Raw genomic sequence first — 25,082 nt, 5'->3', positions numbered from 1 at the left:
CTACAGCACAACCTCCTGAACTTCAGCACAACTACAGCACAACCTCCTGAACTACAGCACAACCTCCTGAACTTCAGCACAACCTCCTGAACTACAGCACAACCTCCTGAACTACAGCACAACCTCCTGAACTACAGCACAACTACAGCACAATGTCCTGAACTACAGCACAATCTCCTGAACTACAGCACCACCTCCTGAACTACAGCACAACCTCCTGAACTACAGCACCACCTCCTGAACTACAGCACAACTACAGCACAACCTCCTGAACTACAGCACCACCTCCTGAACTACAGCACAACTACAGCACAACCTCCTGAACTACAGCACAACTACAGCACAACCTCCTGAACTACAGCACAACCTCCTGAACTACAGCACAACCTCCTGAACTTCAGCACAACTACAGCACAACCTCCTGAACTACAGCACAACCTCCTGAACTACAGCACAACCTCCTGAACTTCAGCACAACCTCCTGAACTACAGCACAACTACAGCACAACCTCCTGAACTACAGCACAACTACAGCACAACCTCCTGAACTACAGCACAACCTCCTGAACTACAGCACAACTACAGCACAACCTCCTGAACTACAGCACAACTACAGCACAACCTCCTGAACTACAGCACAACCTCCTGAACTACAGCACAACCTCCTGAACTACAGCACAACTACAGCACAACGTCCTGAACTACAGCACAACCTCCTGAACTACAGCACAACCTCCTGAACTTCAGCACAACCTCCTGAACTACAGCACAACTACAGCACAATCTCCTGAACTACAGCACCACCTCCTGAACTACAGCACAACCTCCTGAACTACAGCACAACCTCCTGAACTACAGCACAACTACAGCACAACCTCCTGAACTACAGCACAACCTCCTGAACTACAGCACAACCTCCTGAACTACAGCACAACCTCCTGAACTACAGCACAACTACAGCACAACCTCCTGAACTACAGCACAACCTCCTGAACTACAGCACAACCTCCTGAACTACAACACAACTACAGCACAATCTCCTGAACTACAGCACCACCTCCTGAACTACAGCACAACCTCCTGAACTACAGCACAACCTCCTGAACTACAGCAGCACCTCCTGAACTACAGCACAACTACAGCACAACCTCCTGAACTACAGCACAACTACAGCACAACCTCCTGAACTACAGCACAACCTCCTGAACTACAGCACAACCTCCTGAACTTCAGCACAACTACAGCACAACCTCCTGAACTACAGCACAACCTCCTGAACTACAGCACAACCTCCTGAACTTCAGCACAACCTCCTGAACTACAGCACAACTACAGCACAACCTCCTGAACTACAGCACAACTACAGCACAACCTCCTGAACTACAGCACAACCTCCTGAACTACAGCACAACTACAGCACAACCTCCTGAACTACAGCACAACCTCCTGAACTACAGCACAACCTCCTGAACTACAGCACAACTACAGCACAACGTCCTGAACTACAGCACAACCTCCTGAACTACAGCACAACCTCCTGAACTTCAGCACAACCTCCTGAACTACAGCACAATCTCCTGAACTACAGCACCACCTCCTGAACTACAGCACAACCTCCTGAACTACAGCACAACCTCCTGAACTACAGCACAACTACAGCACAACCTCCTGAACTACAGCACAACCTCCTGAACTACAGCACAACTACAGCACAACCTCCTGAACTACAGCACAACCTCCTGAACTACAGCACAACCTCCTGAACTACAGCACAACCTCCTGAACTACAGCACAACTACAGCACAATCTCCTGAACTACAGCACCACCTCCTGAACTACAGCACAACCTCCTGAACTACAGCACCACCTCCTGAACTACAGCACAACCTCCTGAACTACAGCACAACTACAGCACAACCTCCTGAACTACAGCACAACTACAGCACAACCTCCTGAACTACAGCACAACCTCCTGAACTACAGCACAACCTCCTGAACTACAGCACAACTACAGCAAAACCTCCTGAACTACAGCACAACCTCCTGAACTACAGCACAACTACAGCACAACCTCCTGAACTACAGCACAACTACAGCACAACCTCCTGAACTACAGCACAACCTCCCGAACTACAGCCCAACCTCCTGAACTTACAGCAGAACCTTCAGGCAGAACATAGCAACTCTTTCAACAAACTACACCATAGTATGTGATTACACTGGCATTTAATCCAATTGCATTTGTAATTATTCCAATATTCTAATTAATCCAACAACAACGCTGCATACAGAGGCTAATGCTAATGCTGCTCCAGCAGTGGTAGCAGGGGTAAGCATCAGGCTACAGGCTGATAATACTCAACTCTACACGGCAAAAGTGCTAGTGTTATCGCTTAGCAGCTAATGCTAATACTGCTCCAGTATAACTCTGTCCTTCAGCATTGTGAGTGTCTTTACTGCTCCTTAATGGTAAACTGGTAAAATTCTTACATAAGAAGCACCGGATTATAAGGCGCACTGAGAATTTTTGATAAAATTACATGATTTTAAGTGCACCTTATAGTGCAAAAAAACGGCACTTAATTGAAAAAGCAGGAGTGCAAGAACTCCCATTTCAAAAGCAGCCAAGATGTCCCCAAACGTTTGACATCTACAGTGTCTCTATCAGAGCGAAGCTGTTTCACACTGAACTGTCTGAACTTCAGAGCAGCTTAATTCACACAGTCGCAGGAAACGGCAGAACGATCGTAAAGAAGCCAAAACTCAGCCGAGCCGTCGGGTCAGCTGGAGCATGTCAAGCCACTGGCTGTCAAAGCTGCTTTCTTTTTAAGACAATCTGGAAGCTCCAAGGGCAGAGAACTAATTGCAGTGCTGAGGATGATGGTTTACTTGGACCTAATGAAGTGGGGAAATAATTATAGCCTACAACACTGACCTACAACACAGCTCGCTCTAGAGACATGCAACGAATAACAAAACCACTGCAAAGAGGGAGAAATAAAGGCCTTTGTTTATCTTTTACTAGATTTCTGAGAAATAAAACTATGCATATTTAATAAAACTATGTATTTATTCATGTACATACATTTTTTACGTTTTTTTTGCATTATTATAACATGAGCACATATTTAAATGCATGAATAATTTCAAACGGAATAAACTAAAACCCTCACACTGTAAACCCACAGTTTGTTTAAACTCAAATACTGCAAGTTAAGTCTGTTTTAAGTACAAAATCAAATACTTTGAAAGTGACCTACAGCTCTGGGGGGGGGGGGGGCTGGAGGAATTTCTGAATAAATTTCTCTGATTTTGCGATTTATAGGTATAAAAGATGAAAAGCTTTCAGACCTCAAATAATGCAAAGAAAACAAGTTCATATTCATAAAGTTTTAGAGTTCAGAAATCAATATTTGGTGGAATAACGCTGGTTTTTAATCACAGTTTTCATACATCTTGGCATCATGTTCTCCTCCTCCACCAGTCTTACACACTGCTTTTGGATAACTTAATGCCTTTACTCCTGGTGCAAAAAATCAAGCAGTTCAGTTTGGTTTGATGGCTTGTGATGATCCATCTTCCTCTTGATTATATTCAAGAGGTTTTTAATTTCGTAAAATAAAATAAAAAAATCATTGATTTTTTTTGTATGCTGTATGCTTAAAGCAGTTTGTTTTTGGTATTAATAGAACACCACAAACAAGTTCCAAAAAGATGGAGTCTCTCATAGAGACAGTATGAGAATGAGATTACTCATGACGGCTCTTCAATAAATGCTTTGTGTGAGAAAGATTATCACATTTTTGTATTTTTTGTTTGTATTTAGAAAAAAGCTATTGAAAAAAAGTATCGTTTTGGGTATTTGTATTGAAGTTTAAAAATGTATATATCATATCGGTTTTAGTATCGAACATTTTTAAAAGATTCCCAGCCCAGGATAATTTTCTCTTTTACGGGGGTCCTCTGTGATTTTATTCCCATCTGGAACAACCATGTACGTGTTTTTCTCAGACGTCCTCTGAGAAAATTACAGGCTGAATTATTTACAGTTTTTTGCAGAAGTTTTATCTCCTCGTGTTTAATAAAATAGCTATTTGTCCACTGCCGTGCACCGTAATTACACTTTGGGCGCGCGTTTCCACGGAGATCCACGTTATAAACACAACAGCGAGAGGAAATGGAGGAGCTACTGAATGCAACGATGTCATGTGACCGAGAAAAACGTCCCCCTGAGAAACTAATCCCGTCCGGATAGGGATCATGTATTTGTTTTTCTCAGACGCCCTCTAAGAAAATTACAGGCTGAATTATCTACTGTTTTTTCTTTGAACTCCGTGGTCCTCCAGTAATTTTAGTCCCGTCCGGACGCACATCTCTGAGTTTCGACTCCTCGCGTTTAATAAAATAGCTATTTGTCCACTGCCATTCAGCTTGGCTCACGTTTCCATGGAGATCCACGTAAATACAACAGCGTGTGGAAATGGAGGAGCTACTGAACATGTAGGAGTTTTATCACTGAGTAGAAGTGTAAAATATTAGGGTTTTAGAGTGTAATTTGCAAAGTTTTATTGAACAATCCTTTGTATTGCAGATTCTTTTTGCGTGGGATAAGAAACTCAACAAACTGTAACTAAAGTGAAAGCTGAGCGCTGAATCTGATCGATTACAAAAGGCCAAATGGAAACCAGCTCTATGGCAATTACGGCCATATAGAAGTTTAGCTGTATGCAAACGTGCCAAGACAAATTGTGGTAACACCAAATGACACATGCTTGTGATTAAGCATCGTTGGGTTTGGGTGCTGGATACAGAAAGCCACTGATCCCGCATGACTCATCGCTTAAATTCAGCAGCTCTGACGGCTTCATTCGTTTCTCTCGGCGAGACGCTTGGCATGAAAGCGCTCGCTCCTCGTGTGTGTCTTCCCACCAGGTAGTGTCAGAGAGTTACTCAGCGCTCCCTCCCCACTGTCTTAATGCAGAAAGGCATTCATGAGCAGATTACCCAGCCTGCAGATTCCCTTTATCACACCGTCTGCGCCGGCCTCAGCCGCTGTCAGCTAATACGCAGCAGAGCGGCGGCTGAGTGGGAGGGAAACAGCTGGAGTTCCTTCAAACCCACTTATTTAAGCAGTACTGAAAAAAATATCTGGTCTCGGAGCCTTGTACCTCCATCCCCAGCACGCGAGCGCTCCCCCCGCCTCATCTCCGCCTTGTTAAAACGTAATTAAAAATCATTACGGGATTATCCGAATGGAAATGCGTCGCCTTCCGTGCACATTGTGCACAAGGGAGATGGGTGTTATCACAAAAGTGCGATCAGTGGCGCGTGATTAGTGACTCAGATTCACAAATGAATCATTTTTGAACTGAATCTTTACGACTTATCTATTAAAACATATCAGTTTACTGGTGCTGATATTTTTTTCAATACAAGAATGACGTTATATACAGCTCTGCACTTAAAAATGACGAGTTTCTTTGATTTTACCAAATTGAAAACCTCTGGAATATAATCAAGAGGAAGATGGATGATCACAAACCATCAAACCGTGTGACAGGCATAAAGTTATCCAAAAGCAGTGTGTAAGACTGGTGGAGGAGAACATGATTAAAAACCAGGGTTATTCCACCAAATATTGATGATTTCTGAACTCTTAAAACTTTATGAATATAAACTTGTTTGTTTTCTTTGCATTATTTGAGGTTTAAAAGCTCTGCATCTTTTTTCTATTATTTCAGCCATTTCTCATTTTCTTGTCTGTAGTTTATAGAATACAACATCAATGTTTATTTTACTCAAACATAAAAATATATAAATAGCAAAATCAGGGAAACTGATTCAGACTTCAACTGAAATGGTCTTTTAATTTTCTCCAGATCTTTTTTTTCCAAACACCTATTATGCAAATAAATGATAAATGATGCCACACATTTTTCTATAACTTTCTCAGGGCAACTTGTTTCCAAAATTCTAACGAATAAAACAATTTTATTTAGTTGTTCTTTTTGAAGTGATTAAACTGGATAAAAACAGAGAGCATGAAGACTTTTCATTCTTTCATTCATTTTATCACTAAATCACATGAGTTCAATAAAATAAAATGGTGTTGGTAAAGTGAAGTGATGGTGATGGTGAATGTGAAACTGACCTTGTAGGATTTGGTCTCCCTTCATCCACGTGATGGAGGAGGCAGGCTTGCTGCCCATGGCAGTGCAGGTTATCTCCGTCTCATTCCCCTCACTCACCACGTCCTCGCGGGACTCGATGATTGGGTTGCCTGGCGGAACTGGAGGAACGTAAACAGCAGCAGGATTAGAGATGGGTTTTCGGGCTCCGTTCAGCTGGATCTCTATCTGGATCTAAAGCCCTGCTGCACAACATTCCCTTTCATCCAGATCTGCTCTGATGAGCATTTGGCCTGGCGGCTGGAAAAAGACACCCGAGGAAGTACAATGAACCAATATCAACATAAGTGTCACGGTAACGCCTGGAAGCATTAATGTCCAATTTTTTTAACATGGCCTGAATGGAGAACATGGAGAATGTACAGTGGCTAAATTAAACTGATTTTATTGAGATTGAGATAAGTGATGGGCCAACAAAAAGTAGCACAAACCTGTCATTTTAGTGTGGGAGGTTTCATCATGGCTAAATTGGAGCAGCCTGGTGTCCAATCTTCATTAATTGCACATTATTGCACCAGTAAGAGCAGAGTGTGAAGGTTCAATTAGCAGGGTAAGAGCACAGTTCTGCTCTAAATATTGCAATGCACACAACATTATGGGAGACATACCAGAGTTCAAAAGAGGACAAATTGTTGGTGCACGTCTTGTTGGCGCATCGTGATCAAGACAGCAAGTCTTTGTGATGCATCAAGAGCCACGGTATCCAGGGTAATGTCAGCATACCACCAAGAAGGACCAACCACATCCAACAGGATTAACTGTGGACGCTGTAAGAGGAAGCTGTCTGAAAGGGACGTTCGGGTGCTAACCCGGATTGTATCCAAAAAACAGAGCAGCAATGGAACTATTTTAATTCATTTATAACTAAACAGATCCTATTTTCTTCTCCTCTTTAACTCAAAATCTTTTAATAAACAGAAACAATAATTGAACTGTGGTATAATCAAGTGTATTGTTGCTTATATATATAAAAATAGATATGAGCAGTGCTGGAAAAAATGGAAAATGGAACGTAGCAACAAGAAGACGGACTGGAGAAAATGAATATTTGTTCTTGCAGTTAGTGAGTAATCTATTTTTGTTAGTGAATAAATTACAGCAGTTTTTAAATAAATAGCACAACACACTGTTCTCTGAGCTCCAGCGTTAAATCTCTTGCAGTGGGCCGAGTGACAAGACGGCTGAAACCTTTATTTTAGAGTGTGTCAGCGAGCTGCCCTACAATCATCTACTGGCATCTGCTGAGAGCCTTTTTACACCACAATTATGATAGCAGCAGTCATTCTGGACCTTGAAACTATTTCTGTTTACCATCTTGTCACTTGGCCAGCGTCCATCCAGCAAATGGCGAAGTGTAACGTGACGAGCCGCAACTCAGCTATGACCTTACAGGGGTCATGTTTGTGTATTCCTAGTGCGCCTGTCTGTGTGTTCCTACCATATTTAGCCTTCGCATTTCCCATGCTGAGTGCCAGCGGCAGATTCAGCCATGTTCCTGCGGATACTGCGAGATCCCTCTCGATAAGGACCGGGCATTTTTATTTTATCTAATATCAAACTTAGCCAGCAGTTCCTCATCCATGCTGTGACTGTATGGAGCCCCTGCACAACACATACACACACATACAGCTCACTAAAAAAAAATAAGAGACCACTTAAAAATGATGAGAAAACCTTTGGAATATAATCAAGAGGAAGATGGATGATCGCAAGTCATCAAACCACCAAACTGAACTGCTTGAATTTTTGCACCAGGAGTAAAGCAGCATAAAGTTATCCAAAAGCAGTGTGTAAGACTGGTGGAGGAGAACATGATGCCGCGATCATACTTAAAACTTTATGAATATGAACTTTAGTTTAATTCTTTGCATTTTTTGAGGTCTGAAAGCTCTGCATCTTTTTTTTGTTATTTCAGCCATTTCTCATTTTCTGCAAACAAATGCTCTAAAAATACAGTATTTTTATTTGTAATTTATAGTTGTTTATAGAATAAAACAATAATCTCAATTGTACTCAAACATATACCTATAAATAGCAAAATCAGAGAAACTGATTCAGAAACTGAAGTGCTCTCTTATTTTTTTTCAGAACTGTATATAACATATTTTTCGGACTATAAGGTGCACCCGATTATAAGGAGCATTTAGCGACAATAGTAAGGATGCCTACAGCAAGGTGAGGAAGGGTGTTGCCATGTTTTCCTTCTTCTAATGGGGACGCTAGGAGGAAGTGCCTAAATAAAACTGTAATTCTTAAAAATATATATATTTCCTCTCCTAAAAACTGTTTATTGGGTGAGCAAAGCGCTTCCGTTTATTTACAGTAAGCTTAAATTTTCTATATTTTGTCTGAGGGTGAGTTTTTAGTAAAGCTTCTTCAGCACTAAGGCTGGGTGCAGCAGCATTAGCATTAGCCACTACCGGGACGTAGATGTTGCCTGATAGCGGTTCGTCCCACGTAGCTTGTTTTAACACAGCAAATTTGCAGACATCAGTCCAATATTCTCCCTCTGAATGGCAAAAGAGCATGTGCTGCAGTTAGCAGCTAATGCTGATGCTGCTGCACCCAGTCTTAGTGCTGGAGAAGCTTTACTGAAAACTCACCCTTATTACGCTGTACTACAGCTTTACTGAGTGCCTTTACTGCTCCTTAATACCTGACTGGTAGAATAATTTATTGTGGTGACGGACAGTTCTGGTGGAAACAGGAGAGTTGAGGTGCACATTGAATTCTGCGTGATTTGATCAGCCGTGGTTTTATATTTTTTGGATGCAATCCAGGTTAGCACCCAAAAAACATCCCTTTCAGACAGCTTCCTCTTACAGCATCCACAGTTAATCCTGTTGGATGTGGTTGGTGCTTCTTGGTGGTATGCTGACATTACCCTGGATACCGTGGCTCTTGATGCATCACAAAGACTTGCTGTCTTGGTCACAGATGCTCCAGCAAGACGTGCACCAACAATTTGTCCTCTTTTGAAAAAACTGTGCTCTTACCCTGCTAATTGAACCATCACACTCTGCTCTTACTTGTGCAATGTGCAAATAATGAAGATTGGCCACCAGGCTGGTCCAACATAGGTGTTTCAGTTTCATTGCCCAAACCCTATATATATATATATATATATATATATATATATATAGAAACAATCAAGTGATTTTGGAGTACGCTCCTTTACATTACGCTCCCTGGGAGACGTGTAAAACCCAATCTATAATAAACCTCCAAACCCCAAAGCTACTAGATGCTGCAGGCCCCACAAAATGCTGACTTCATGAAAAAATAAGCGCTCAATGGGGCCTTTTCAACATCTAAGAGGAATTCAGTCGATCGGCTGCCAAAAGTGGACCGCCAATATCAATAGCTCAACATCTGTTCCTCTTTTCTTTGCGCGTGTTATTGGAAACGGCATGAGGGTAATTGGTTGATATTGTGTCATGGTGGGATTCAATTAGACGGGTTCAATTGACTGAAAGGATCAATGAGGGAAATCGATAATCATGATTTTAGCATTCAGAAAGGAGCTTGGGCTTACCCAGGACGGTGATGTCTGCGTAGGCCTCCTGCGGGGGGTCCGTGTAGAGCTGGCACACGTACCGTCCCTCGTCCGACAGCGTCACGTTGGACAGCGACACGCGCAGCTCGTTGTCGGAGAAGTTAACCAGCTGAAACCGGCTGTCCTTCAGGGCTGGAAAAACACAAACATGAAGAGTGAGAGACACCAGAGAGGAGGGAGCAGCGACTCGGCCCACATGAGGGGAATTCTGAACACACAAAATATCTCCAAAAATATCCGTCTCAACCGGACGGGTCACGACTTTTCACTATACAGAATAAAAAGAATTTTCCCCTTCAATTTGTTATTAAAGGCAAGGCAAGTTTATTTATATAGCACCTTTCATATACATACAACGGTCATTCAAAGTGCTTCACAAATTAGAAAATACAAAGATAAATCAAATAAAAAAACATGTAAAAGAATAACTATGAAGTAAATTTTGTGCCAAAAGTTTTACGTAAAAAAAAAAAAAATCTACAGTCTAAATTTTTGTGGATTTTCTATGGATTTTTTTATTTTTTTATTTTTCTGTCAAAGACATTTGCTTCTGAGTTTTGGCACACTTTTTTACAGGTGGGCGGGGCTTAGAAGAAGGTGTTCCCCTTGAATCGCCATTGGTCAGAAACACTAAGACTAAGAGTATTAACAGTATTTACAGTCTTTGTTTAGCAGCTATTTAAAATATGATTTGACAAATCGGTCATTCAAAGTGTTTCACAAATTAGAAAATACAAAAAGAAATCTAATTAAAAAAACATGTAAAAGAATAACTATGGAGTGAATTTTGTGCCAAAAGTTTTACGTAAAAAAAACTAAAATGCAGTAAAATGTAAAAAATCAAAAGGACAAATTGTATGTCGTAAATTTAAAAGAGAACAAATATATAGCAAATACATATTTTTAAAATGTACTTGGTTACTTTTTTATTCTTTGCAGTTATTTGAAAATTATATCAGTTTGGATTTTTCCTGTCTTTGATTTTATTTTTGTATTTTTTTTTTGGGGGGGGGGGGGGGATTTTCTATGGATTTTTTTTTCTGTTAAAGACTTTTGCTTCTGCTTCAGTTTTTTGCTTCTGAGTTTTGCCACATTTTCATGGGTGGGCGGGGCTTAGAAGAAGGTATTCCACTAAAATCTCAATTGGTCAGCTTGTTTTGGACCAGAAATTTAAACAGTTTATCCAAACAACCAATAAATCGCTTTTTCCACCGTTATCCAGCTCAAAGTAGCTCCAGATCTCATTGCTAGAATCCGGAGAGCTCTGACATTTAAAACGAGGCATTAATAACTTAAAAAGTGCACAAGAACCTCATGTAAAACCGCTGTTGAAAATAACAGACAGCAGCGCCAGAAGGCAGGCTATGGGGAGTCTATGTATATATATATATATATCAGTATAGTGATGGTGGCGCTCGGAGCTGAAGCTAGTGGTATAGGATATAAACAGTGGTTTTTAATAAGCTTTTTATTAATGCCTCGTTTTAAATGTCAGAGACCTCCGTATTCTAGCAAGGAGATGTGGAGATACTTTGAGCTGGATAACGGTGTAAAAAGCGATTTTTCGGAGCAAATTACGCCCGTGGTCACCCAGTCTGAAGGGTGTTTTGGACAAACTGTTAAAATTACTGGATCTTGGAATGCTGTAGGAAAGCGGAGGTGTGCTATTCATCAAAGGTACAAACTTTTTATCATGATTTACTACAACAAAAGTCCATTTTACACCAGAGTTCTCCTTTAAGGATTACCTGATTTTCCTAAAAAAAAATCTGCTTTTTAATAGGGTCATTCATGGTACCTTATGTGATGTTGTATGGCATAAAATTAAAGAAGGGTTACCGAACATGTCATACAGTGTAAACTAGGGATGCAACGGTGCAGTGTGTCCAAGGTTCGGTTCGGTTTCGATATATTAATATTATCTAGCTCCAACATGGAGCACATTTTTAGCCCTTTTTATTTCAAATCAACAAGGTGCTCCTAATCATACTTGCAGAGCCAATATTAAATAGAAAAAATGCACAGAAGAATTAAAATCACAACATTTATTATAAAAAAAATTTGCATTGTTTCAAACAGCGGATTTTTAAGCTGACGGCTTTTTAAATGTCCTTTTCTACGTTTTGCATTCACTCGCCATGATCACGCAGCTGGAAATGTTTTGTTTAATTAGCACTCAAATCTTCAGCCTTCAGAGAGCTGATTTGCTCCTGTGAAATTCAGAAAAAATTCTGATGGTTGTTGCATGGTTGTGGAGGGACACGCCGAGAGAAGTATATATATATATATATATATATATATATATATATATATAAAAAAGTCTCCCCCGGGTCCTGAACATTCCTGACTATAAATGCGGGGCTGTGCATTCAGGATCGATAAAATACAGAGAACCGTTGCATCCATAGTGTATACCCAACGTTAGTGATGTTGTCACTAATTTTAATGTTAAGTGTTATAGGGTTAAAGGGTTAAAGGGTTAAAGCTGTAGTCTGTACAGAAATGCTGAATGAGTAAAGTAAAAGCCCCCGCTGGTCTGACGGGTCTCAGTAAGCAGCGAGTGAGTGTTTCTGAAACGCTGAAGCTCTGAGGGTCTGAGCTGGATTCCTAATTGAGAATCTTGATCACTGAAGTTCTGAGAGCTTACATTAAGAACTTGCTCTTAATCCCAGACCCTAATTTGAAGAGTGTGTGGAAAAAACTCTTCCTCTTTAGAATAATGATGAGGCCTACTTGTTTTTTTTGAGGAGCCGGCGTGGGATGAAAGGACCGCTCTCTACGTCTGGAATTGAATAGCTGTCGACACAGCTTCGTTTCATTGGCTGACAGGTGCTACCTGAGCTTTCTCATCCGCCGCACTGAGAAGTCTGGGAGAACCACTATAGGGACGAGCTCGATACATTAATCCAACACGTCCAGTACAAGCCAGAGCCGGGAAAAAAGATCAGGAGGCAGCGGAGAAATGCAGCCCGAGCCACAAATAAATATATTATCCAGGATCATTAGAGTGCATTAGAGATTTGGAGGCGAAACACTCAGTAAGTGGCTGATGGTAAGTGGATTTGAATGCTTGTGTGTCCCAGCTGGCTCCCTATGTGCAATACTTCTTCCTTTCCTTTCCTTTCAGAATCACACACACAGCAAAATAACAAAGCAGAGGTGTTATGTGGTCGTGCAGAAAATACTTAATTTTTTTTTTCTTTCAGATTAGAAAAAAGAAGACACTAGACACTGTGGGGAACATGCACAATGTTCGTATTTGTATATTTAACACTTTAACTCTTTAATATCAAGACTAAAAGCAGCTTTTCACAGTTTTCACAGCTATTCCCTTTAACAGCCCAGCCTAAGAAACACTGAATATTAATTTACTTATTAATATCAACATAAATTAATTTAGCCTGTGTTTAGAAGCTATTTAAGATGTGATTTGACAAGTTTGTTGCTGTTGTTAATAAGATTTACAGAGACTCTAAGACCAGGTCAGTGGCTGTTCTGAACATACACTAAAACACCTACTTATCTCAATTCAAGTACTTCGCTGGTGGTGTTTTATAGACAAATTCTAATTCTAACCATTTGTTTCTTAGCTCTGAATTACTGAGCATAGCATATAAACACTGATGTGTTATTCGCACAAATAACACAGGAATGAACTGCATGCTGTTCCTAGCGCTGTTAGCTCCTATCTGATGAGACATATCACTGCCCGGCTTCATCTCTGCCTGTGGGTGGTCGCGAGCCAAGGTGACTTAACCCTTCAGCACGGAAGCGCAGCTTTTTAATGGCCATGGATATTTATTGTATACGGATTGACACAGTAGACACGTGCTTTTCCTGATCGACTTCCTGATCGTTTTTTACTGAATATTTTCTTTTACTAGTTACTGCAGACAATGAGAAAGAGGTTGAGGAAGAGTTTCATCATGTGCAGCATCATAAACAACTCAGAGAGTCCTACTGTATTTCTATTGTACAAAGAACAAGAAAAAAGTGGATTTTAGCAGAAGGAGAGCTTTAAACTTGAAGCAAACAGTTAATGGTAGGAGGAAACCCACCAACGTAACAGAGCTGAAGCGGTTTTGTTCACAAATGTTCAAGCAGCACTTTTTCACTTTTTTCACAAGTTTTTTTGATGTTTGATGTTGTAGCTGTTTTAACAGTATCGTACACTTTTCTTCTGGTTGGCTCTAAGATTGCAGGGTTGACCCAGTTCCCTGTAGAGGGAATCCGAGGGTTTTAGCCTGGCGTTTTCAAAGCCTTGCTGTAGTATTCTGATGACCTCCGCAATGCACATCGTTTCCATCATGTTTACGGCAATGACACTTTAAGGGGATCATTATTTAGAGCTGACCTCGCTTAAAAAGCTGCGCTTCTGCGCTGAAGGGTTAAGTCTATGAATTGTTCAGGAGCTCCCACTTTCCTGGTGCTAGCAGCCCACTAAACATTAGATAGAATAATACATTACAGCACTAAAGCAGCTCATCCGCCACATCCGCCGCGGTCTTAATGTCAGAGCTTGTGGCTAGAGACCTGTCTGTCTTTCTTTCTTTCTATCTGTCTGTCTGTCTCTCTCTTTTCAGGATGAGCTCTTGTCAGGTGTAATTGGCACCAAAATATAGCTACTAGAGCGTTATACCGAGACATGTTCATTATATTTTAGGTAAAGACACGACAAAAATGCAGCATGACCTTTTAAAAGAATCCACTCTTTTGCTTTAGAGCTGAGGAATGCTCAGGAAGCTGCATTATAATCCCGGATAATACTCTAATACACAATGTGCTGAAAAAAAATTCCTCTTTACCAAACGAGTGTAAAAAAATAAAAATAAATAAAAAACAACTGCTTTATTCCCCTCCCCTCTTCACTGTGAGCCTGAGAGCATCGTCTCAAGGGAAGAAAAAGGTCAAACAGAAACAAACCAGTTGAAAAAAGACGGTATGGCATATGGTAATACATAATTAATATAAATACATATTCTGTTTTTTTTTTTTTTTTTATCTTAATATCAATGAGCTCAACAAAAGGACACACCACACGAGCGGGTCGCGCTCATTTAGATTCTGCTTTCACAACAAAGGCAAACCTGCCCTTAACATACAGACCCAACATACAGGAAGTACATTAAGAATGGCTTTAGGGGGTCTATAGAGAGTATATGCAAAAATATTGCACAACCACAGTTCAGAAAAAAAAAAAAAGTTGGGACGAATTGATTTAATTGCAGACAGTATGAAGCCAAGATATTTCACGTTTTGTCAGCTTAACTTTTAATTAAATGTATATATCCGTGGTCCTCAACCAGCGGACCTCGGCCTGGATACGGACCCATATGCCATCCCATCTGGTCCCGGAATAAATTGTTAAAAAAAAATTATTTTGACGGAAGAATTCATTTTAAACCGGAGCGTTTATTTTTTCCCTATCTGACTCAAGTGCTTTTACCAGCACTGCACTGAGCAAGGATTGGAAGCTACAAACCAATCGTGTGCGAGTCATACTAACCACGTGGTTCAACTAGCGAATCAAATCGCCAGCTTGAACTCAGAGCGAGTTGTATGAGCAAACCGAAGCCGAGGTTTGTAGCCAGGCACAGACATCCACGCAGTGTGATTTAAGGAAGAGAAGGTGAAAGGCGAGCGAAAAGCGATTGAAGCGGGAAACGCAGGGAGATGATACAGAAAGACAGGACGTGAATTACAGTCAGAAGAGGTGCAAACACTGTGGCGCTTTCAAAAAAGAGAAAAGTAGATGCCGAAAATCGAGCGTTCAACACGGAATGGACTGATGCATACATGTCCGCGAGTACGAAACCATGAACATAATAAAAACAAAATATCATTCCAAGCTCACCAATGAGCATCTGCACATGTGCATGAGAATGGCCCTGACCTCCTTCAAGCCCAGATTTAAAATGTTGGCAGGGCAAGCCAAAGCTCAATTCTCACACAATTGGGGGAAGACAGATGTAAGAAAAATCTGTAAGAGAAATAGTTCAGGTGTTTTGAGAGTTGTTTTGTTGAGGAGAAATATTGAAATTGTTCAATCAAAAGGAAACTGAAGCTGCTATTTTTCCTTAAGCACTTTTTTTGTTTTTGAATACATCATTTAGTTATTTTTTATTTAAACTACAGCCACACAATGTTATCCTGTGTTTCAGTGTTAATAAACTTCTTTGAAATGATTTTAATCTGTGTTATTATTTTTTTAACATAATTTATTCCGATATCGTCATACTGCAAATAGACGATGTTGCGGACCTTTGCTTGAGGAAATTTATTTGAACTGGACCACCTCACAGTTTTCTTGAATACCCCTGGTATATATATATATATTGTCCATCATTGCATTTTAAGGCCTGCAACATATTCCAAAAAAGTTTGGGACAGGAGCAAGTTAGGCCTTCTCTGTAAAACACAAGCTTTATGTTAACCATGTCGAGGAGCAGCATCGACTTGGGGTTTGGAGGCGTCTTTCACCCAGTAAAAACATGTGCTGTGGTCAGACTAATCAGTATTCTACAACTATGGGAATACTTTTTTCCCCCCATTTTCTTCCAATTTAACTAGGCTGATTGCCCTCATCCATTTAGCTGCAACTCAGCTGTATGCAGCCCGATGGCAAGCTGCATGACCTGGATTCAAACCAGCAATCTCCCATGGCATATCATAGTGGCAGCACTTAGCCCGCTGGACCAGTCTGAGCCTGTATGGATGTATATTAATAAATAAGAAACACTGTTTTTATTTTCTTATATTGTCCCAACTAGGAGTGTGAACATAATTTATTGCAAATGAAAAGGATACCACATATTAGCAATACTGATATAGCATACTTTTAAATTTCAATAAATTACTGATACGTAATTTAATAATTTTATTGAACGACAGGCGTTCTAAACTCCCTAAAAGTATTTAGTCTTCTTCAATAACACAGGTGCTGCCATTATGATCGGGAGATTGCAAATTTGAATCCCAGTCATGCAGCTTGCCATTAGCTGCTGGAGCCCTGAGAGAGCACAATTGGTCTTGCTCTCTCTCTGGGTGGGTACAGTAGATGACACTCTTTCCCCTCATCACTCCTAGGGTGATGTGGATCAGCACAAGGCTGCGTCTGTGAGCTGATGTATCAGAACCGAGTCGCTGCACTTTCCTCCGAGCGTTAGCGCTGTGATGCTACTCAGCAATGGTGTTGAGGCATCATTAGTGTTAGCGGGAGTTCTAATGAGTTGTATGAACTGTAAATTGTGGAGAAAATTGGTTTGTGCCGAAAATGATTGCTGAATCACTCTATAGTAAAACCATCGTTATCGTGAGCAGTGTATCGGGATATTATTGTATCGTGAGATGCCCTGTGATGATTCCAACCACAACCCCTCTACTATCATCTACCAGCCCCTGAAAAACATTCACCCGCAGCTTTCCTTTAAGAGTGCAAGCAGACTATAAGTACTGGAGGAGCAGAAACGCAGGAATTGCAGGAGGTTCCCTCTTACAGGCTAAAGTAGACGCTGATTACCGGTCAGACCATCACTTAGCAGTTCATCAAGGCCCTTATTAGGCAGAGAAGGCATGATTATATGCTTTGCATGCAGCACGCCGGCGGAAGATCTAAACAATCTCAAGGCTGGAATATAAATGGACTGTTCGGAGTGCTCTAATCAGGCCAACACAATTACACACTGTCACTCAGTTGTTAGAAGGACCTTGTCAACAATGCCATGCCTTGCTGCACTCTTCAATAATAAGAAGCCGTCAAAGCCCGGCTCGGCTCTACCAAAAAGGTGACGGATGAATTGCTCAAGGCTACGAGAAGGGCAAAATTAATAGGACTCTACTGTCTAGAGACTGGCTGGATTTTGGAGCTTTGCTGTGAGGATTTGATAGCATTCTGCAAGAAGCATTAGTGATATCAGGACTTTGGATGATCCCTAATTTCCCAACTCATCCAAAAAAGTATCAGATGTAGTGCTAACCATCATTCCAGGGAGCACAGTTCTTCCACCGCTCCATTTTGTAGCCCTTTTTGATAGCCCACACCTGACATTAAGCATGTCACTATTAAGTTCACGTTCATGTGTGTATATATTGCCAATATATTTCTACATATAGTTATGACAGAAATGTGAAGAATACTAATAATTATATTTTTACGTATGTTGTGTATATGACCCAAGCTATAAGGGGTCTTTTTAATGCACCTAAATGACTAGCAGAATCAACAACTGCAATCAAAGTAAGCCTTAAAGAGAGTTTGAAAGCAATTAAAATAATTTGAACACTTTAAAAATGGGCTCTGGGGAGCGGGAAGGTCTTATCGAAGTATAGCGCTCTCTGAGGAAAGCACAGCAACCCGGTTCTGATACATCATCTCACAGATGCAGCCTTGTGCTGATCCACATCACCTTAGGAGTGATGAGGGGAAAGAGAGCACCATTTACTGTAACCACTCAGAAAGAGCAAGGCCCACTGTGCTCTCTCATGGCTCCGGCAGCTGTTGGCAAGCTGCATGACCGGGATTCGAACCAGCGATCTCCCGATCATAGTGGCAGCGCTTAACACTACTCATTTCCCAACTACACACTAATTCTACGTGTGCAGCTCATTAAATATTGACCAAATCAGTCTGTTTTTTTTTTTTCTCAATTATTGTTCACTGTAACCTTTATGTCCCTTTAAATATATTATTGCACTTTGACACTTCTCTCTCGGTCCATCTATTTTTGAACAAACAGTATACAGTATATCATCACTGTCCAATGAAAAACAAGTATCTCCAGAACGGCAACTTTATAGGAGAGAGAAAAAACCTTCTAAACTGTCAATTGAAGTCAATGTAAAAAAAAGTTGATTTCAGTTAATTTTGAAGTACTTTTATTGGTCCATTAATGAAGAAATTTTGGCACAGTATAAGGGACAGTTTGTGTGTTAAAATTATTTAGTAAACTAAACTAAACATCTATTTCTATTGAAATATAATCATTAGTGCTTTAAGTTGCTAAATTAAATGTACATACTTTATCATTGTTCATTGATGTACAAATACTACGTATGTGACTTTGGCTGGGGTGAAAAATGCTCAGACATGATGTTATAACCCTACTTACAACCCTGTTATTTCACCTCAGAACAAAACACGCTTCCACTAATGGAAGGCTTGTGCAAAAAGAAAAGAAATCTCGGTCTCTATCGGCTGGTTTACGTCATCGAGACGCTCATAGAAGCTGCATATTACTGTGTAGTTTGAACACAAACACTGTAATTATTCCCCAGTTTTACCAGATAGCCATGTGTCCTCTAATTGTGTCCTTTAAGCTTGATGTGCTGTTAGCTGAAGAGCTAAGGAGCTGAAGAGGCTGTTGCCAGTTAGCATTTAGCCTTTTCCCTACTCTTTTCATTTGGTTTGACTTTCTCAAGTCTTTCCAGTAAAAATAAGCTGAAATTTTCCTTTCTGATGTGTTTTAGTTCCAGTTTTATTGTCAGAAAATTAGCACTAATGTTTGTTTTTGATGGAGCAGATGGTGGAATAAATAGATTGTGAAAGCATTGTGAAAGCAACATTAGCTACTGTTAGGTTTTAAGCCTAAAGTGGGTCCCAATTTGCCTTTGCAGCTTTGATTTATTTTAGATTTACTTTACAATATTAGTAAAAGGTAAGTATACATATAATAAACTCAATGTGTATCATCTGTGTGTAAAAGTCTAAGATGCCCAGGCCAGGCGATTTATAGTACTTAAATGATGCAATTTTATTGGCTTATATGCATTATACATAAAAAAAAAATGTGGAAAACTACAAGGAAAAAACAACTGCAAATACAGTTCTCGGGAAAAAAATAGGACACCACCAAAAAATGCTGAGTTTCTTTGATTTTACCAAATTGAAAACCTCTAAAATATAATCAAGAGGAAGATGGATGATCACAAACCATCAAACCACCAAACTGAACTGCTTGAATTTTTGCACCAGGAGTAAAGCAGCATAAAGTTATCCAAAAGCAGTGTGTAAGACTGGTGGAGGAGGAGAACATGATGCCAAGATGCATGAAAACAGTGATTAAAAAATTCCACCAAAATTTCAATATTTGGGTTATTCAGCTTAATATTGATTTCTGAACTCTTGAAACTTTATGAATATGAACTTGTTTTCTTTGCACTATTTGAGGTCTGAAAGCTCTGCATCTGTTTTATTTTTTATTTTTTGTTATTTTTGTTATTTTCTGCAAATAAATGCTCTAAATGACAATATTTTTATTTGGAATTTGGGAGAAATGTTGTCTGTAGTTTATAGAATAAAACAACAATGTTCATTTTGCTGAAACATAAACCTAGCAAAATAAAATAAAATAGCAAAATCAGAGAAACTGATTCAGAAACTGAAGTGGTCTCTTATTTTTTTCTAGAGTTGTATAATGCTAAAACTGGTGAAAAGTTATCTTGTGTTTGATTAACTTAACGTTTTAGCTCATTTTAGCAAATTTTAGCTTTTAGTTTTTTTTCCCCACTCATCCAGGGAGTTGGATTTGCCTGTCTTACTCAAATATGGGTCCCTTCAAGAGAGCATATTTTAACCTTTATGTAAATCTAAAATGTTTATTTTATGTCCATAAACTAGAAGTACCCATGCTTAACGACTGAGACTAAGATGCTTGGCTGAAGGCTAACCCCAGGAAATTGTATCATCCTTTTTTACACACCTACATCTAAATTCATCTCATCAGACAAACATTCCAGCCATTGAGTTCACAGTCTGACATTAACATGTCTTTTTCTATCTGTATAACTGATATTTTAACCAGTACTAGGTACAGCTGTCTTATATATGAACTTCTGGAGGTTTACTTCCTGACTGCAGCTCATGTGTTGCTGTACAACATCTATCTTTCTCCTCAATTAAAAGAAAATTACCATCACTGAACAAATATATAATATATATTATTTATTATTTATATATATATTTTTTCTGGGTGGTGGACAGTTCTCAGCACAGCAGTGACACTGACATGCCTGTGGCAATAGCAGGGTGTGTTGCATCAGACCCAGCAGTCCAGCTAGAGCTCTAGACACTCTGCACACGTAATGTTTTCCATGCACAATTAGCTTTAGCGGTGGTCAGTTCCTGACGACAGGTTCAGCACTGGCTGGATATTTTTGGTTGACAGCAACACTGTGCAAACATCCTCGTAATGTTGTTGTGCCGGATGCACACACACCAGTAATCATTATGAATGTGTCATTATGAGTGTGATGATGAGCATGATTCACCACCACCAGTATGATCTGGTCCTGCGGTTTTACTATTTCTACTGGTGGGAGGAGAAAATATGCTAAATTACACTCATCATCAAAAAAATAGTTACACCAGAGGGAGGTGTCAGACTGGAATACCATTCGGAAGGAAGAGGAAGGTCACCGGGAAAAATAAAGATTGATTGATTGATTGAATTGCCACCAAAAAAAGTCACACACTCTGCACAATCACTGTGGCATTGTTTCAATAAGCTTCTGCAATGCCACAAGATTTATTTCAATCCAGTGTTGCATACACTTTTCGCCAATAAGGCGTACTTAAAATCCTTTCCTTAAAAATGTTCTTAGAAATCGTCTAAAAGGTATTAAGGAGCAGTAAAGCCACTCCATTGAAGTACAGAGTTATACAGGAGTTTCAGTTTAGCTCTCCAGCACCGAGACTCGAGGCTGAAGCAGTATTAGCATTAGCTGCTAAATGCAGCACTAGCTCTTTCACAGTTCAGAGTTGAGTATATCGGACTGTAGTCTACGTGTTAACTGTGTTAAAGCAAGTTACATGAGATGAACCGCTAGCTAATATCACGCCGGCTTACAAAAGCACCCAGGGTTCCTCTTCTGTGTAGCACTGTCGGGTAGCATTTATTAGCGCTAACCGCGGCTAATTCACATAAACTGTTTTCAGGAGAGAACTCTGTGTAGATTAACATCCAGTGTTTTTTTTTGTAAGAATTACTTTTACTTAACTTAGCTTAGCTTTACCTGCTAAATTAGAAGGAAAACATGGCGACACCCCTGTTTCTTATTAGTGTTGCATAATGCGCCTTATAATCCAGTGCGCCTTAAAGTGCGAAAAATATAGTACCTTTTTTAAGATAAAATCAATAAAAAATGGCTATTCTAATGTTGAGGTTTGTATTGGGGTCAAATGTCAGGTTTACTACTTGTTATAAGTGGTTAATAAAGCTCATGTTGTGCATCATAGAGGGGTATAGAGAGGTGTAGAGAGTGGTATAGAGTGGTATAGTGGGGTATAGAAGGGGCATAGCATGGAATAGAGTGGTATAGAGTGGTATAGAGGGGTATAGAATGGTATAGAGGGATATAGAGTGGTATAGAGGCGTATAGAGGGGTATAGAGTGGTATAGATGGGTATAGAATGGTATAGAGGAGTGTAGAGGTGTATAGAGGGGTATAGAGTGGTATAGATGGGTATAGAGTGGTATAGAGGAGTGTAGAGGTGTATAGAGGGGTTTAGAATTGTATAGAGTGGTATAGAGGTGTATAGAGGGTTATAGAGGGGTATAGAGGGTTATATTGGGAGAATAAGTGTAGGAAAGAGTTCTTACGTCTGACGTCTTTGAAGTAGATGGTCTGTCTGTTGGGGTTGAGGAGCTGGATGACCGAGTCGTCGTTGTTCTTCACCCGGCAGCTGATGGTCGCCGTCTCGCCCTCAATCACCGAGACGTTTCCCGTCACCAGGTTCTGACCCTGTGCTGCAGAATCAGAACAAAGATATTTTATACAGAGCTTCCCTTTTCTTCAGTTCTCACACTGTTATCTCACACTAGACTGGCTTAGACTGCTTCCAACAATCAATCTTGGATCCTCCTACATCTTCCCTAATTCTACTTTTTATTTTTTATACAGATTCTCTACAAAACTCTAAAAGCTGACTGGTGTCAGTAAATAATTTTAAACTTTTAATATCTAACCACCTTAAGACAGCCCATATCTGTTTTACTGAATCTTATTTATTTTGACCTTTATTTTTTTTTTTTATTTAGTTCTTCGCTAAGTTATTTGTTTCCTTTTTATTTCTTTCATTATTTTATTTTTTGCTATTGCTTTTTAACTTATTTCGATTTTCTTTTATTATTACTATTATTATTTTTTTCTTTTTTTGTTCATTTTTGTTCATTTATTTTTATTTTTATAGTATTATGTAAAAGGTAGTTTTAGCTTAATTTTAACTGTTTTTTTTATTAATCTTATCTTCTTGTCATCTTAATTTGTTATCTCTTAAACCAAGTTTTATTATTATTTTTTATCTATTTTTATTTTATTTTATTTACTGTTTAAAATGATTAAATGTAGTTATTATTTTCTTTGTTGTGTCAATCCCTGTGTTTGTAAATGCTTGGCTACATTGAAAATGAGGGTTCCCCTAAATGTTCTTCCGAGTCAAAATAAAGGTTGATTGATTGATTGATTGATTGATTGACATTGAGTAGCAGTAACTGGAAAAGGTGCAGTGTTGCTTCAGTCATACAGAAAAAAAAAAAAAAATACATATATATATATATATATATATATATATATATATATATATATATATATATATATATATATATTTATATATATATTTATATATAAGCCTGTATCTTCTCAGTGTCAGTAGAATTATATAATAATAAGAGAAATCCCAGCTAGTGGGAGGGAATCAGCAATAAATGTATTAATAAGAAAATTACAAAACGTCTTACAAAACATTTGCAGTCATTTATTTTACAGGCTGATGCTCAAAGACTAGCTCATGCTTTTATTACCACCCTGACTGACTACAGTAATGACCTTTTCCCTGGCTTAACTGTCAGATCTCTTAAGAAGCTGTAATATGAGAATGTGCAGAACTGTGCAGCTCAGGTTCTGACTCATACCTCAGCCCATCAACACATCAGTCCAGAGCTTATGAAATTACGCTCACACCGGCTTCCTGCCTGAGAATGCATTACCTACAAAACTCTCCATCTAACTTCTGAAGCAGGTCATGGTATAGCAGCACAAAACCTACTGTGATTTAATTAAAGCCCAAACAGCCTCCTCCTCCTCCTCCTCCTCCTCTCTGCTCTATAGTTCTTTCACCTTGTAGGAGATTCCCTGCTAACCTAAAGCTGTCGGTGAGAGAACCTTTAGCATAGCGAGAACCTCAATTATGGAGAAAACACTGTCTCAAATAATAAAGAAATGTAAAAAAAAAAAAAAAAAAAAAAAACAGTAACACTTTAAAATAAGACTTCCTCTATAAAGGGTTTATGTATGGTTTATAAAGGAGCTTATTAATGGCTATTTATTAGTTTGCAAATCCTTTAAAACCCATTAATAAGCAGTTAGTATATAACATAAATAGAAATGGCAGCAGTGAGCTGAAAAAAAATGGCAAAGTGTCACGTTCTGTCTCAGTACTTTTCCACCTGTGTCAATTTGTAGCTCCGCCCCTTCCCCAGGTGTTTCCTGTTCTAGTGTGTTTCCTGTTTCTTTATATAGATCCCCTGTGCCACTTGTCCTTTGTCGGTCTTTGCACTAACCTCTGTTGTTTTGTCTCTCCGTGTTTCTCTGTGTCTCATAGCCCTAGTCATTGCTCCGTGTTTACCTCAGTTTATCCCTTGTTTATATTTCCCTAGCCCTGTTTATTTCTAGTATCTCTTGTTTGTTTAGGTTTATGTTATTTTGTTTCATTGTTTATTTTGGTTATTGGTTATTTGTGTTTCTTTGTTTCATGTTACTTGTCCCTGTTTCTTTGTTTACTTGTTATTTATTTATTAAATTATTATTTATTTTCACCCTACCTGCACCCTACCTGCAAATAAACCAAAATAAAAATGTACCTTTGAATACATTTGGACAAAGGCCTTTTTTCCATGGTTTTACTGCGTTCCTATTTGTTTATCTCCTCCATGTGCTCTGCTATGTGTTCTTCCATGTCCCCCCCCGCCTCCTTTTAGTGCCTTCACCTATGTCTCCTCTGTAGCTCCGCCTCCTCATTACCTTCCCCAGGTGTTCCCTGTTTCATTTTCGTTTGTTAGTTTTGGTTCTCGTTTCTAGTTAGTCCTGGTGTTCCTAGTTTGTTTTACAGCTTGTTAGTTTTCTAGTTTTGTGTTTATTCTTCATTTTTTTTTTGTTTCGTGTTCGTTATTATTTCTAAAGAAAAACTTGCACTTACGTCCCATCCTCTCTGCTGCACTCCCTGACAACAGGTTTTCACTGATTTTGCCAGCTCTCAACTGTTTAATATTCCAGTTTTTGCTGTGACTAATAATATTTTATGCCACAGCATCTTTATCACAAACTATTCCATGTAGCCAATAGCA

General features: G+C 39.4%; 1 protein-coding gene across 3 annotated transcripts in view; it reads right to left on the bottom strand.

Moving 5' to 3' along the window:
• The window catches only part of cadm1b (cell adhesion molecule 1b), a 364,886-nt gene that overhangs the window by 77,513 nt on the left and 262,291 nt on the right, over positions 1-25,082 (bottom strand). For all 3 annotated transcript variants that reach the window (XM_022674840.2, XM_022674847.2, XM_022674842.2), the window contains 3 exons: positions 22,341-22,487; positions 9,724-9,876; positions 6,152-6,289 (listed from right to left, as the gene is read on the bottom strand). In XM_022674840.2, the coding sequence (XP_022530561.1) occupies positions 6,152-6,289; positions 9,724-9,876; positions 22,341-22,487 (438 nt within the window). The remainder of the gene's footprint in view (positions 1-6,151; positions 6,290-9,723; positions 9,877-22,340; positions 22,488-25,082) is intronic.

Source organism: Astyanax mexicanus, chromosome 18 (assembly GCF_023375975.1).
Source record: "Astyanax mexicanus isolate ESR-SI-001 chromosome 18, AstMex3_surface, whole genome shotgun sequence".
In the NCBI taxonomy this organism is placed as follows: domain Eukaryota; kingdom Metazoa; phylum Chordata; class Actinopteri; order Characiformes; family Acestrorhamphidae; genus Astyanax; species Astyanax mexicanus.
This window is presented reverse-complemented; position numbering and strand designations above follow the sequence as displayed.